This window comes from Oryx dammah, unplaced genomic scaffold (genome assembly GCF_014754425.2).
Source record: "Oryx dammah isolate SB20612 unplaced genomic scaffold, SCBI_Odam_1.1 HiC_scaffold_26, whole genome shotgun sequence".
NCBI classification, from domain to species: domain Eukaryota; kingdom Metazoa; phylum Chordata; class Mammalia; order Artiodactyla; family Bovidae; genus Oryx; species Oryx dammah.
In genome coordinates, this window is record NW_024070210.1 from 20,663,408 (window position 1) to 20,680,028 (window position 16,621).

Genomic DNA, 16,621 nt, shown 5'->3' on the forward strand with positions numbered 1-16,621 from the left:
CCAAGTCTAAGGCACTAAGAACCTATGATGATGGGAAGCTGGCTGACTCAGGGAGCCAGGACCCTTCAGGTGGCAGTATCTTCATTCACACCATAATTGCCCCCCTGGCACCTAGGTAGAGTTCCCCCACTACTGCTGACGCTGCTGTCACAACCGCGAGTCGTTTAGCTTTATCTCATGGGATAAATCTCCTAGGATTCCATTCATATTAATTTCTGATCTTGTATTTTTCCAGTTCTAGCACATGCTTGCCCTGGATTCAAATAAACACTGCCAAGTATTTCTTTCATTTTGTTTTAGCAACATTATTTTTGGAGGTCTCTTCTTTTCACCATTCCCAAGTTGCCCTTTTTTCCCTGCCCTTTGTATTCTTCAGATGGATGCCCCCAGTGTTCAAGGGCTGCTGCATGCCTCTCACGATCACTGTACAATCCTGGGTACAGACTCTTCGTAAACTTATTTTATGAGAACTCATTCACCACAGGCTGTGCCAGGGCTTCATAAAGAAATGGAGATATTCAAAAGATATCGATATCTTCAGGGAGTTTACATTCTTATACCCTTGTATTCTTTATACCCTTGTTGACCAGTACTTGGCTTACAAAATGGCAAGCAGAACGAAGGTGAAAAGCCACTCTAAAATCTTATAAGCTAAAGGCTTATGTTAACAGTCCTTTAAGGTCCCCAACCTTTTTGGCAGCAGGGACCAGATTCACGGAAGACAATTTTTCCTTGGACTTCGTGGGGGGGTGTGTGGGGGGGAGGATGGCGGGGGGATGGTTTCGGGATGATTCAAATGCATTACATTTATTGTGCACTTTATTTCTATTATGATTACATCAGCTCCACCTCAGGTCATCAGGCATTAGAGGAGGTCGGGAACCCCTGTGATAGATATTGGAATCTGCTCAAGAGTTGTAATGTCAAAGTCTGAGGTCAGTTCAGCCTTCTGTTGCCTGTCACGTGCTCCTGTTCATGAAGGAAGTAGACTTGCGTGCTACAGCACCTTACTTACGAGTTATCCCATCCCCAGCCCCCACCTCTTACATGACTTCATTGTGGTATATACGCAGAGAGGAGTGAGCAGGAGGAAGAAGTTAGGCCAGATTATTGTTTGCCTTCATTCGCACCCTGTTGGGTTAGAAGTGGACTCTGAAAGAACCAGTTCGGTCATTTGGAATGTGATGATGGGTATATACCCAGATAGATTCAGAAGAAACCCATTACCTGAGGTTATCTTTATCTTGTCAGCTCTGACCAAGTACCCATGTCATGCCCATAGGCAGGAATTCTGAATCAGGATGGGGGAAAAGAATCTCAGAAGCCAAAATGCCATCCTGTACTCTTTTTAGACTTAAAAAAACACCTCTCCGGTTCTGATCATCTCTCCCACCATTCTTCCATGGCACCAGATATGTTTGGGGATAAGTTAGTTAATAGGCACACATGTAGCAGAAAGAACACTTCTGAGGCTTCTCTGTGGCAGCACTGTGCATATTAGCAAAGTGTTGGAAATAACTTATGGATCCACCCATAGGAGAGTGGTTAAATAAATAATGGGGACATTGGTATAAGAACATGACATGGACATGAAAATCATGCTGTAGAAAAAGAGATAATGACACTGAAAAATGTTTTTAGTGGAAAACATTGGTGGAAAAACTTGTTAACATTTGTGCAACCCAAACGTTGCACAACCAAGTACAACCCAAATCTTGTGAAAAAATAAATAAATAAATGTGTGCATGTGTATCAGGGGGAAGAATTTGTACTAACAGGCTTCAGAGTTCCTCTTAGGGGAGAAATGATCTTTTTTTAGAATACCCTCATCAACTGTGCTTTTATTTTTTTTAAGAAATAACCTCTGCCCATTATGTCTTCAAAGAGAGCAGGGGAAGACCCTGGGAGGAGAGACACAGTGAAGGCTGCTGAAGGGTTTCCTGAGCAGAAAGCACTGCCTGTTCGAGAAGTGTCCATCTGGAGAGACCCAGGATCATAAGAGGACCCGAGGCATCATGGCAGAGGAGGGCCTGTAAGCTGGGATTAAAGGGAGGCTCCAAGAAACAGGGCTTCCCAGGAGGCGCTAGTGGTAAAGAACCTACCTGCAATGCAGAAGACTTAAGAGATGTGGGTTTGATCCCTGGGTCGGGAAGGTCCCCTGGACGAGGGCATGGCAACCCTCTCCAGTATTCTTGCCTGGAGAATCCCAAGGACAGAGAAGCCTGGCAGGCTATAGTCCATGGGGTCACAAAGAGTCAGACATGGCTGAAGCAACTTAGCACGCATGCCAAGAAACACACCTGTGAGGGCTTTTATTCCCAGGACCCCTGATCAAGCCCAGGGGCTTTCCTCATCAGACAGTGGAAGGCAGCTCAGTAAGCTGGCTCCAGCACATGGCACCAGGGAACAGGCAGAGTGGGCATGAGGCTGCTGGCTTAGCACCCTCTCCCTCTCCCAGGGGCCTTGACTTCCTCCACAGCCTCCTCTCCCCAGCCCGTCAGTCAATCCCGCTTTCTTGCTTGCGAAGCTCCCCAGGGAACCCAGCAGATCACAGCATGAATCTTCTCTTCCTGGCACATCCTTGTTTTCTGCTCTCAGACTCTGAACTGGTCTGACTTGTGAGAGTCCAAGGTTCTTTCTCTGCTAGTTCAGTTCAAAGAACGGGTCAGAGCATCCTGGGGCGGAGGATGGAAAGGGGTGGAGAACAGACACCATCTATCTGAGGCTTATTCGCCTGTACAATCTCAGGCCAGAGACATGTCTGCCTAGAACCCAGCAGTTTCTAAATGTTACAAGTCAATGGCTTGACTTACACCCTGAGAAAATGGAAGCAGGCACAAACCTTAGGGGTCCCATGGCCCTTGGTCCTGCAGGAGACCAGCTGCCTTTCAGAGGAAGCCTGGTGGATTATTGCTCACCCAGCCTCGAGGGCCCAGGTAGGAAACACCCACACCAAAGGCTGTCGGTTCACATCTTGCTCACCTCCTCTGCCCTGCAGACACTTAAGAGCTGAGACTTGCCCTGATCCCTCTTTTGCTCACTTGCTTCCCATATTCCCGCAGTCTTCTTTGCTGCGTCCTTTGTCCTCCCCTCTTGCACACTTTCCTGCCATAGCACTTACTGGAGTAGGAATTAGATTTACACATGAAAGCGAAAGTGAAGTCACTCAGTCATGTCAGACTCTTTGTAACCCCATGGACTGTAGCCTACCACGCTCCTTCATCCGTGGGATTTTCCAGGCAAGAGTACTGGAGTGGTTGCCATTTCCTTCTGAGGAGATCTTCCCAACCCAAGGATTGAACCCCGGTTTCCCGCGTTGTAGGCAGACGCTTTACTGCCTGAGCCACCAGGGAAACTAGATTTATACATAGCCATCATCTATTAAGCATCAGTTATGTGCTAGGCACTGTAGTAGGCATGCATGTATCCTTTAAATTTCAATCATCACAGTCCGATCTGGTGCATATTATTGCTCCCATGCTATAATGGAAACAGAAGCTTGTCAAGATTGGGACTGTACCAAGGTTAATGGAGGAGTAGATGGGAAGTCAGGGGTCAAAGCCAGACCCTCTTATGCTAAGTAAAGTTCCTTTCCATTAGGCCTCCTTGCCCTTAGGTTTTCTGGGGTCTAAGTCTGCTGCCTGCCTGTTCCTCTGTGCTTCTCTGCTTCCTCGCTTCACCGCCCCCACCCCATTTTCACTGGCACACACAGGGCAAGAGCCTTTCTCTCCCTGGAGGTGTCAGAGACACAAGTTCCAATGACCAGGTGGCATCTGCAACCTGAGGTTCAGGTCCATTTGAGAAAGGAGCTAAGCTCTGACTCTGCACAAGCAATAGGCCCAGAATCACATCCTGGTCCAGATGTGCTCAGGACCTGGCTGAGACTCCTCAGGGCTCTCCAGTCTTAAGCCAAGGGTAGCAACTCTCTGAGATGCTACAGCTTAGCTAGCAACTGTTCCCTGAAACACTTGGCCCCGCCACTGCCAGCTCACTTCTTAAAAGCCTTTTACGGGCTCCATCAGAACTTCCTGGTCTAATGTAGCTAGTTTTGCCAGATTTCCTAGGGTGAATGACGGCCTGCTAAGAATCAAAGTCTGAATTTTGGAATAATCTGAGAAGATCTAGCAGCAATACGTAATATCTGGTGTCATCACTTTAGATTCCAGCGCCCAGGTAATATTTTACAGAGGCTTCCGACCTCACTCTCGTTCCTCTCGGACACCCTCTGGCTGACTCTCACTCTGCGAGACTGTGGGTTCCTTTATTTTGGTTTACCTTCAGATTTGCAAGGTTACCTTGGAAATCTTGGTTGAGATCTTTCATGCCTATTTGTCAGCACGTATCAGTAAACTAGAACAAAAGGGAGCTTGTTTCCTGTTTCCTTTCTAAATCTGCTTGCTTCCAGAAGAGAGAGAGGCTAGAAGAGGGTGGGGGTGGGGTGGGGACACTAGACAGTTTTCAAAATCCTAGACGGCTCAACACTTCTGAAGGGGGACTTGGAGGGCATCTAACCCAACACCTTGCTGTTTACATATGAGGAAACTGAGGCTCAGAGTGATGTGACCTTTCCAAAATCCCAGTGCAAGTGAGAGCGGCAGAGTCTAGATGAGAACCCTGCTCCCACAACCCCGTGCCATGTTTTGAAGAGAACACAGTGGGTGTGAGATTTGGGCTCTGAACAGCCATGGCAAGCATCCAATAAAGATCTGATGAGTGAGTGAGCTTCCTTCCGGGTGCTGTGTCTGAGCTACTGACGGGGCAGGATTTCCTAGACTCAGGGGCCGAAAAGAATCTTGGTCATGGACCCCCGATACGGTCCCTTCCTCCACACCAGAGGTACATCACAAATGCTCAGGACCAGTCTGTACCACAAGCTCTGACTCAACTTTCTTCCCTATCTCACCAGCTGATTCACACCATCACTCATGTGCTACTGAGCACAGAAGGGCATCCATCCCCCTGCTGTGGGGGTACCATGCTGCCAGGACCTAGCCCTGTGTGTGCTTTGGGGTGGTGGGCACTGCAGAAAGGATAAGTCATAAGATGGGATAATAAGAGAAAGTTTGGGGCTTGGGATAATTTTGCTTGACATCTTAGGCGTCACATTCTGACGTGATTAGACAAGACTCAGGTAATATGCAGAACAGCATTAAGAATTATGTGTATAAGGTGGGCTTTTTTAGGGGGAAAATAAAAGAAGCAAAACTATGCATAATCTTTCCACACAGATAATCCTGTCACCGTTTTTCATTAAAAATAAAAATAATAATGCATATACTTAGAAAAGTCATACACTATAGAAAAATTTAGAAGAGAAAGTTAAAAAAGGAACACAGAGGAACCTTAAATGCATATGACTAAGTGAAAGAAATTAGACTGAAAAGGCTACACACTGTGTGATTCCAACTATAGGACATTCTGGAAAAAGCAAACGATGGAGACAGTAAAAAGATCAGTGGTTGCCAGGGGTTGGAGTAGGTTAACAGACGAAGAGGAAGCACACAGAGGATGTTAAGGGCAGGGAAAGCACTCTGTATGGTACCACAATGACAGGGACATGTCATCATACATTTGTCTAAATCCACAGAATGTACAACAGGAGAGAGAACCTCGAAGTAAACCATGGACTTTTGGTGATCGTGCTGGGTCAATACAGATTCATCATCTGTAACAAACGTACCACTCCAGGGCAGACTAGGCATGTATGGGAGCAGGCAGTATACGAGAAATCTCCATTCCTTACCCTCAGTTTTGCTATAAATCTTTAGGCTTAGTCGCTCAGTCCTGTCCGTCTCTTTGCGACCCCATGGACTGCAGCCCGTCAAGCTCTTCTGTCCATGGGATTCTCCAGGCAAGAATCCTGGAGTGGGTTGCCATTCCCTTCTCCAGGTCTATAAACCTTTAATTGCTCTAAAAACAATGAAGTCGTAATCATCAAAAAGAAAAGGAAAAATGTCCAGTTCTGTATTCAAATGAACAGCTTCACTTGCATAATTTCAGATAATCTTCTTGAAAGCAAATACTGTACTAGTGTATATGCTGATGCTAGTTTATACTTTTTAAACACTGTTCTGCATTCTGCCTTTTTTCCAAAAACGGTTTTTATTTATTTATTTTTGGCTGAGCTGGGTCTCTGTTGCCGCATACAGGCTTTCGCTAGTTGTGGTGAGTGGGGCTCTTCTCTGGTTGCGGTGCATTGGCTGCTCTTTGCGGTGGCTTCTCTGGTGACAGAGCAGAGGCCCGGCGTGCAGGCTGCAACAGCTGCAGCAGCTGGGCTCAGCAGTTCTGTGTATGGGCTCAGTAGCTCCGTGGGATGTGGAATCATCTCGGGCCAGGGATCATTGGCAGATGGATTCCTAACCACTAGACCACCAGGGAAACCCCTGCTTTTTCACATAATGATAGATTTTGGAGACTGGTTCCTATCCATCCACACAGATCTCTCCAATTCGGGGTAATGGCCACCCAGTTCAGAAAGAATGGAGAATTATTCTTTGCAGAGCTAGAAAGGACCTCCGAGATTCTGGACTCCAACCCTCGGATATCAGAAAACTTGAGGCAAGATCCTTTGATTCCAGGCAGCTGACCAGTGAGAGACAGAACTTACTGTCTGTATCACTCCATCAAGTCACACTTCTGCTGTGTTCTCGATGGGGACGTCTGAAGACAAGTGGGGGAACTTGGCTTGCAAAGAACGGCCGTCACATTCTTCTCATCAGAAACACTTTTGTTTTCTTAGCAAGTGCTTTTCTTTTTGTGGATGACCTGCATTTGGGGGATCGTTTGAGTGTGTGTGTTTGAAACAAAATGGGATAGCTACTGAATGTAGAAACCATGCATCAAGAGATTTCCCTAGTATCTACTAGGGATACCATTCAAGGATCCCTTTTCAAATAGTTAGAATTAGTGGGAATTTCCTTCACTGGGCACTTCCCGTTTCTTATTTCTTTTTATTTTATTTCTATCTATTATTTACTTGGCTGCACCAAGTCTTCACTGTGGCATGTGGGATCCGGTTCCCTGACCAGGGATCAAACCTGGGTCCCCTGGCATTCGGAGATTGGAGTCTTAGACAGTGGACCACCATGGTATTCCCCCCACTTCTTTTTTTAAAAAATAATTTTATTTATTTATTTTTGACTGTACGGGGGTCCTCATTCCTGCGTGGCTTTTCTCTAGTTGCAGAGGGCAGGGATGCTCTCCATTTGTGGTGCACAGGTTTCTCACTGTGGTGGAGGCTTCTCTTGGCCCACAGCATGGGTTCTAGGGCACTTGAGCTTTAGCAGTTGTGGCACACGGGCTCATTCGCTGTGGCTCCCAGGCTCTCGAGCACAGGCTCAAGAGCTGTGGTGCATGGAGCCCAGCTGCTCCGCGGCACGTGGGATCGTCCCAGACCAGGGGTCGAACCCGTGTCTCCCATATTAGCAGGTGGGCCCTCCACCACCAAGCCACCAAGGAAGCCCCCCACTTTTCTTTTTTCTATTCTTTTGTCTTTCTCCTAAACACCCCCATTCACTTCAAAGGCTAACTTATACTTCAATACTTTATAAAGTACATTCATACATTGTCATCTTGCTTCTCACCCTTACCCTGTGAGTTAAGCTGGCATGATTATACCCATTTAGCAAGTGAGGAAACTCAAGACTAGAGGTCTTGTGACCAGATTAAGTTCATGTATGTAGTGACTGTGCCACCAGCTGTCACAGGAGCCTCCTTCAGTTCCCGTCCCACTAGACACAGGGCCAACTGGCCTGCTTACTGCTGGGTTTGGGGGAGGGGTTGTTTTCGTTTCTTGGGACACGAGGTTTTGGCTCCCAAAGTTAGAACTTATCAGTCAGGCACAAAAACACAAACTTAAAAATAAATACTACTTTAGAGGATGTTAGGAGAGCAAATGTTCCATGCCACACAGAATAATATTGTGTCCAATCTCATTTAGCACCTAAACTGGAACATATTTTTAAATGATGGGATCATTACTCTCATGACATTAAAACTGACCAGGTCTGCAGTAATGCATCTGGACAAGTCCAGACGTTCCTCTTCTAGTGGGTCATTTCCCTCATTGTATCCACAAAACTGATCACTGAAAAAGTAATGGCTGAAATGAATTCCTACTTTTTAACAGATCCACTTAAATTTCTTAAGACCTCAACTAGAATTCACACACTCTGGATAGAGGGGTTCATTAGAAATTGTGACTCATCAGATTCTTATTCCTCTCTGTCCATATACATTCAAGTCTCCTTCCTAGTGACATAGAACCTGGTATAGAGTATAGGACACTTTCCCCTTAACCACCCAGGATGGTCATGACATGGGAATCCTAAACAGACAAGGCACATCATGGTAATAATAAAAAAAAAAGGAATAACTTACAGAAGACAAAACTGGAGGATGGGCAAGTAAGTTGCCCTAAAAATGTCAAGGCTTTTCCTTGTTACACTGATGAGATGTATTCTGTGTTGCTTCAAAAGGTAGACAGAATATGAATGGATTGATAGAAATTTCAAGAAGGCAAATTTTTGTACCTAAGAAAGAAACTTCTAAAGATGGAGGGTGTGGGGTGAGTGTTTAGAATTATAGGCTTTCAAATTAGAGACCTGGCAGATGAGAAATTCCAGTTTGCCATATACTAGTATGTGACCATGGGCAAGGGACTTAACTGTTCTGAGCTTGGATTTTCTGTCTCACAAAGTTATATAGGTATATATGTAAGTTCATGAAAGGCAGTGACCTTGTCTGTGTACCCAGCTCTCAAGCCCAGTGTCTAGCGCCTATTAGTTGCTCAATTAATATTAATGAAATGATTGAATTTCTTGGATCCTTAATGAGACAAATGCTGGGAAAAGCATTTTCATTCTTTTCAAACACATTCATGGAAAATCTACTGGATGCCAGAAACTGGGCCCATTACGGTAGTCTTTATTGCCATTGTTGTGACTGTTATTATCATTGTAGCTGTTGTTTTGTGGTGGTGGTTGCTAAATAAGTCACTTTAGGTAGTGGTGAGTATCCCTATTTTTGGAAGCGTCTAAGCTCTTGTTGATGACAAGGTGGTGATGTTGACAAGGAAATTCACACACCACTGTAAGGGTCATATCCAAATCCGAAATCATAATTCTGATTTTACATAACACTCAAGCTAGCTAGTTAGCACTTCCTTAGCACTTTCATTTTTTACACACAGACACACTGTGGAAGGGAAACCTTTGCTCCACAGTCTTCCTCTGTGTAATGTTGTCTGTAATTTGAATGCTGTTTTAAACTCCTTTTGGCTGAACAAGAAGAGAAGGTCCACTTGGATACATTTCAACCCAGGACTCTTCTGATTCAAATCAACTCTCCTTGGCACTACACATCACATTCGGCTTCCTTTTTTTTTTTTTTTTAATTGAAGTATAGTTGATTTACAAACGTTGTGTTAGTTTCAGGTGTATAACAAAGTGATACATATATATATATATATTATAATTTTTCTGTATAGTTTATTATAAAATTTGGGAACTGTTGGTTTTGAGTCCTACCAGACATGGAATCATTTTATTGCTGATATGAAAATGTGTTATGTATGCATAAAAGGAAGATAATGAGCTTTACCCTGCTAATAATTATTTCAAGGCCATATGAAATCCATGAGGAAGACAGTATGTGCCTGCTAAGTGGCATCAGTCATGTCCCACTCTTTGCAACCATATGGTCTGTAGTCTGCCAGAGCTTCTCTGTCCACGGGATTCTCCAGACAAGAATACTGGAGTGAGTTGCCATGCCCTCCTCCAGGGGATCCTCCTGACACAGGGGTCAAACCCATATCTCTTTTGTCTCCTGCTTTGGCAGACGTATTTTTTTACCACTAGCACCACATGGGAAGCCCATAAACACTTTTAATCTTATGTAGTATTATCTTTGGCCTTTTTTTTTTTTTAAGTACCTTCCCTGCTGACACAAACATCTCATATCGTGTGGCTTGCAGAATCTTACTTTCCCAACCAGGGATGGAACGTTGGTCCCTGGCGGTGAAAGCACCACATACTAACCGCTGGACAGCCAGGGAATTCCCTTAGCTTTGGCTTTTTAAATATCTGGTACGTTGTCCATGCTAGAGCTGTGGCTGCTGCTATGTGATTGGGAATGGACCGCAGTATCGTCTTAGTGACAATCTGGTCCCAGCATGGACATCTGATTTCCCAAAGCCAAATATCTGGAAATTAGGAAACTGCTGGTTGGGGGTGAAACACTGGGTTTTCATCATAGTTGTATGCAGGAGGTACAACCTGGTGATGAAAGGAAACAGCTGGCAGGAGAGAAGTTTCCATCTCGCGGGTCACTCCCAACCTGTGAAGCTCTGGGGGCAGTTTCTGGCTGCCCCACATCCTGGCCTTCCTGCCCACCCTGCAGCAACTCCCTGTGACTTGGACGGGGCACTCCCCTGCGTTTTGGCTGTAGGCACTCTTACTTCAAGATGTCCTAGAGAGTTGCTGGCTATGAGCCATCCAACTCACTACTTTTGTAGGTAAACTAAGGAACTTCAGAATCTACTTTAGAAACTCAGCCTGAAGTCTACATTTGGCCTATTCTTTTCTTGAAAGCATTCTACAAGTTTAAATTCTCATATTCTTTCTTGGAAGATGATCTTCAAAGCCATGTTTACAGGCTTAAGATTTATTGGTCAAGGGGCTGCCCAAGGACCAGCCTCAGGTCAACAATGGCTTGGCGGGTCAAGCTCTCCCATCCAGATGGCAAGATCTTGGCAGAGCATCTTAACATGAAACCTCTCTCTTCTTTCCCCTTCCTTTGCCAGTTCTTATCCCAACAACTCATCTTCTGGTTACCAGGTTACTGCTTGTCTCTAGCTCTTGACCTCTTCTTTTAACAACTGATTCTTGCATTTGTAATTTATCCATCTTCATGCTCAGTCCTTTGGTTCACACACCAATTTCTGTCAGGTACCTTTTGTCTTAGAATCTGCCTCAGAGTCTGTATCTAACTTTGTCTACCTTAGATGCATGCGCTCAGTCATCTACTGGTGTCCCATTGCGGGGTGGCTTCAAGGGTACAGTCACATAAGACCCATGTTCAGAAGGTCCTTGTATTTGATTTAATGCTCTGCTGTTGACTTCTTGAAATTCTTATTTTATCTTTGAAACTATGTTTTGGAAGGCTTCCCTGGTATCTCAGAGGGTAAAGTATCTGCCTGTAATGCCAGAGACCTGGGTTTGATCCCCAGGTCGGGGAGATCCCCTGGAGAAGGAAATGGCAACCCATGCCGGTACTCTTGCCTGGAAAATCCCATGGACGGAGAAGCCTGGTAGGCTATAGTCCATGGGGTGGCAAAGAGTTGGACATGACTGAGCACCTTCACTTTCTTTCTTTTGTAAGTGAAACCCAGTGGGATAATGGAGCACAAACATGGTCAGAAGAGAGGCACAAACACTCTCTGCAACCCCATGTGGTACCTAGCATTCACATGCCCCAGAAGCATACAGTGGTTCCACGATGAAGGGGAGTTCAGCAAGCATATGGTAAGGGTGCTTGGTCTATAACTAAGTCAGCACATACACTGACAGCCCAACCCAGAAATTGCTTCAAATGCAGAAAGGAAGCAACAGTGTTCTAAGAAACACAAATAACCTAAAACCCCAGCATATCCTTTCTTGCTTAAGTTACTTCCCTGTGCTAGCCAACCACTTAGGCTGAAAATGATGACAGAGAAGGAAAGATTTGGGTGGGAGTAAGGAATAGCTCCCTTTCCTTTCCTTACTCATCAGAAAGGCAAGATTGGTAAAGAGTGCACAAAAAAAGTATGCATATAAAAAGTGAAATAAAAGCAGTTGAGTTCATTTTGTCAGCATTTCCACAGTTCCAGTAGGAATAAACTACATATGCATGTACCAACTGCAAAATGTGAATTGTGGAACTTACGTGATTTCACATACCAGTTAAGTGCTCTTATATTTCCACTTAAAACTGGCACTGCACACTATAAAGATGAATGATTAATTCATGCCAATCCTTTAAAATTATAATTTTCTCATAATGACATTAAATAGCAGATAAAGATACCATGTCGAGAGAGAGAGATCACGAAAGGGGAAAACCTTTGACCTTTAAGACCTTTAAGGACAATTTTCTCCTGCTTTTTGAAGAAGGAGCCTACATTTTCATTTTCCATTGGGCCCCACAATTTATGTTGCTGGCTCCGGTTCTATGGCTTGAAGATAAAACAAATCGTGATAAAACTGACTTTCATCTAGGCCTTTTTCAGGTGTGACTTATTTAGGCCATGTCATTCCCCTCTCCTGGGACTTTTAATTCAATAGAAATTACTGGCCCCTTTGGTAAAACAAATAAAACCCCTCCCAAGCATAGCTCTAAATGGATAGGAAGATGGACATAAAATAATGTGGTAGGGACTTATACAAAGTCACAGGGTGTGACAGGAATAGGGGCCTAAGCTGACTCTCATCTAGCCTTCAGATTCAACGCCATAGCCTGTCAGCACTCATCTCCACTGTGGGCATCTAAGTCTTGAACATCATTTGAAAATACCCACAAAGTCATGCATTACAACCTTTTGATCACATCCCAGCTGGGGCCCTCACAATCCCACAGGAACAGATGTAAAGCAAAAGGCTCTGTCCTTCAAGAGGTTTTGCACAGACCATTCCAAGGCCCCAGGGGAGCCCTGTGTCTTGTTCGAGGTCAATGGGAGTCGATCAATTGGCCAGTATATGCCTCTGGCCAATCAATTGGCCAGTATATGCCTCTTTTATAGCCTTGGTAAGAATTACATGTCTACATCTCCCCTGGCAGGTCAGAATATCTTTTCTAATCATTGTATCAAAATCATTAGAAATTCTGAAGGAAGAAGATGCTGCCTATCTTTCCCCTTGAATTTCTTAGAGAATAAGACATGCACAATCAAATCGAGAAGTCTTGCACCACTGGCCAGATCCCTACTAATCAGAAAGAAACTCGAAGCCAGAACAGACCACAGCCACAGGCACCTTGCAGATTGCCTGCATACCCTTCAAATGGTCACTTCAAGTCATCTAAATGGATTTTTAGGTGAATATCTCTTAGCAGATTCTAACTGCCCACTTGCTGTTCTCTTGGGGCCTTCCATGCAGAGTGCAAGGACCACCGGAACCTAGATTTCCTCCAGGAGCCTCACAACAGTTTCTGTTTGGTGCTGAGATGCCCTTAGCAACATGGTCTAATCCTCCAGGTATTTCTGAGCTAGTCCATGTTGCTTCTAAACCCCAAAGCTCTTCTTCTATGCACAGCTGTGTAGAAGGACAGATTCTTGAGAGGACTCACATCTTCAGACTGTTCCTACCTGGAGCCCACTGGGTTGCTTAGCCAGCACTGCAGCCTGGATAGAAGGGCCAGTTGCCTTTTTGCCAGAACAAACTTGCAGTTGCTATCTCTTCCCTTCAATCAGGCACAGGGGGAAAGATTATCTTACAGGCCACACTGCATTGCTCTGGTCTTAACAACAAAATAGGGACCATATTTCTTCCTCTTTCCATCAAATGATCATTGTAAACACATATTTAAAAGTTTTAGGTTGCCCTTGAAAATAATCTTCACAAAAAGATTTTAGTGAAATGTAAAAAAATGCTCTGATAGATACAATAGTGACTGGGCATAAAAACAGGATGCAGGAGGTCCTTCACTTTGTAAACAGTTTACATTTAAGTAAAGAAAAAGATAGAGGAAGGAAATATATCACAATGGATTTCTTTAGGTTGCTGTGACCATAGGTAATTTTGCATTTTCTAAAAGAAAATACAGTTGATAGGCACGCATTACTTTTGCAATCCATGAATTATGAATATTAATAAGTGGTGAGCACTGGAACAAGCAGCAGAGGGGGAAACATGCCGTTGCTACTTTCCATTCTCTCACCACTAAAGTTTTCCAGAGTGTGTGTTGAGGGGGGGTGGGGGTGGGCGTGGAAGTGGAGGAACTGTCCAGATCTTAGCCCCACCCACCGGGCTGGCCTGACCAAGGCAGACACAGCTTCGGTTTCACCATGGAAATGTAACCACTCCGCGGGTAGAAGGTAGGCTGTGCTAACCATAGGCTGGCAGCCAATAGCATGGGGTGAGGGGCACCCCTAGAATGCCCATAGAAAATACTAAATAGAAGACTCTACTGCCACTCTGAAATCACTGCATTAGTGATCTCTCCACCCATGGCCACTCTGCCCTTTACATTCATCAGGCAGTAGTGAATATGCCAGAGACTTGCGGGAAAAGGAAGAGAATAACAATGTGCCTTGTGATTGACTGAAATACATCTATGCCATATTACTACTACTTTACCTGCTGCAGTTACCCGTAGGACTGCTATCAGCAGCACCATCCCCACCGTTGCTACTACTACTATTATTATTAATCCTTTACATTTGTAAACTACTTAACAAATTACAGAGTGCCTGGCTCTGCCTGATTAAAGATGACACAGGATATGCTTTATGGAAGCAGAGGTAGGCAGGCACTAGAGACATCCAAGGGAACAGAGCTGACGGACACTTAGAGCACAATTATCCACATATAGTTTTCATTCCCCAACTGTCTGGCCTCCAGACAAATCCACCATCCACAGCCACACCCATTCTCCTCGCCTAACTCTGCTCCAACTGTCCAGAGCGAAAGAGTTTGGGCAACTTCAAGGGTTAGGGACCAGGAGTGATGGCCTTTAATTTGATCAGAGGAGGTGGGTCATTCCCAAATCCCACCAGATGGGGTGGGAGAAGACCAAAGAGTGCTTTTCGAATATAAGGCCTCTGCCAACCTCTTCCACCTTCTCTCAGGAAGGCCCTGGAATGACCCAGACTCCTCTGTTTTTAGAGACTAAAATTTCCTGTGCCGAAGTTAATTTTTTAAAATGCCTGACTTTGACCTTAATCTCCAAAGTGTACTTGGAAATTTCTTATCCCAATAAAAGGACTCCCTTTTCCTCAAAGCCTACCAGCGAGGTGGTGTGAGAACCAGTGCTACACGGGGGGGTGGAGGTGGGGCGGGGCGAGAATGTAGCACAGCTCAAGCCCAACCTTGAACTAGTTTCCCTTTGAGATTGCTCTCTTCACCTGGCAACCGAGGCCCCAGCAGAGCTCGGAGAGAAGAAAGTGCATTTTGGAATCCATTTTGCTTGAGATGCTGAAAGCATCGTAGCAAACTGCCCTTTGCCACTGAGGCCAAAGGGACTCGGGCAAGGACTTGACTCAGAGATGCGGTCAGCTGGGGGGAAGGTGAGGGCCAGCTCTGGTGCCAAAGATCCCCGAGGCCAGCAGCCACTGGGCATGCAGTGGATGCGGGTGGCCCACCCTGGGTGCCGCTTCCCGCATTTGGACCCGAGTCCACTGGTGAGCAGTAGTAGCAGCAGTCGCCGCCAGGCCGGCTGGGTCCCCATCTGTCCGTCCAGCTATTTATAGGCGAGATTTACGAGGATGCGGGGGAGGAATGCGGGATGACCACGAGTTTCAAAAGGTTTAATCCTAAAAGTCACACTTTTCCCAAAGCGCCCGCCCTCCTGGGTTCTCCTTCCTGGAGCGGCACGGTCCCCGCGAGGGAGTGCGGGGCGCGGCGCGGTGACGGGAGGACCCGGGCCGGAGAATAGGGACCAGCTCCGGGCTGGAGCCCGGGAGGGCAGAGGAAGGAGGGGCCGGGAGCGCGGCGCGGCGCGGCGCGGCGCGGTGCAGCTCACCTGCCAGGCTGTTGTAGCAGTCGATCTCGATGGCTTCCACCGTCTTGCTCTGCTCCTCCGAGAGGCGGCCGGGGTTGGGAGCCCCGGCCGGGGAGGCCCCGCGCGAGTCCCGTTCCCGTTCCCCGGCGGCCGGCAGCAGCCCCTTCAGCTCCAGCAACGCTCGGTGGTATTTGCCGATGGCTTCGCGGAATTTCTTATCCTTGTAGCACTGCGCCCCTTGGCTCTTGAACTCGTGCGCGCGCCGGATGAACTCGGCGGGCTCGGCCGCCGCCCCAGCCTGGCCCCGCGCCGGGGTCCCTCCGCCGCCGCCGCCCGGGACGCACAGCGGCGGCTGGGGCCGCTGCGCCTCACCGGCCGCGGGCGGACTCGGGTTCCCCTTGGCTCCGGCCGCCGAGCCCTTCCTCTCCATTCGGCCGCCGCCCGGCGCCGCCGCGCCCTCCCGGCTTTAAACGCGGCGGGCGCCGGCCCCGCGCCTGGAGAGCTCGGCCGCGGCCGTGACACCCCGCGGCGGTCCGTCGTCCCGCACTCCCATTCTCCTCGCCAGCTGCGGGAGGCTGCTCTCTCCTCCTCCTCCTCCTCGGATTGCCTTCTCCTCCTTCCCTCCGCCCTCCCTCCCCCACTCCCGCGCCGCCCGCCCTCCGCCTCGCCCTCCTCCCCTCCCGCAACCTGCGGTCGGCGGCGACCTGGCCCCTGCGCGCTCCGGGGCTAGCGGTGCCGGGGGTCGGGGGCCCGAGGGGCTTGGCGGGGATTGTCGCTGACCCGGAAGAAGCTTGGCTCGCCTGAAGGAGGGGAGGATTAATGACAAAGACGAGCCCTTTCTTTCCCATTCAATCCAGCCCTCGGAGGCGCGCCTAGTCTGAAAGAGACGCATGGGGGAGGGTGTGTGTGTGTGTGTCTGTGTGTGTGT

At 47.0% G+C, this 16,621-nt stretch overlaps 1 protein-coding gene across 1 annotated transcript in view; it reads right to left on the reverse strand.

The window, feature by feature from the left end:
• TTC9 (tetratricopeptide repeat domain 9) overlaps window positions 1-16,320 on the reverse strand; it is a 35,268-nt gene extending 18,948 nt beyond the window's left edge. Inside the window, exon 1 of the mRNA XM_040226172.1 lies at window positions 15,715-16,320. Coding sequence (XP_040082106.1) covers window positions 15,715-16,123 — 409 coding nt within the window. The 5' untranslated portion in view covers window positions 16,124-16,320. The remainder of the gene's footprint in view (window positions 1-15,714) is intronic.
• Window positions 16,321-16,621: the final 301 nt, after the last annotated feature.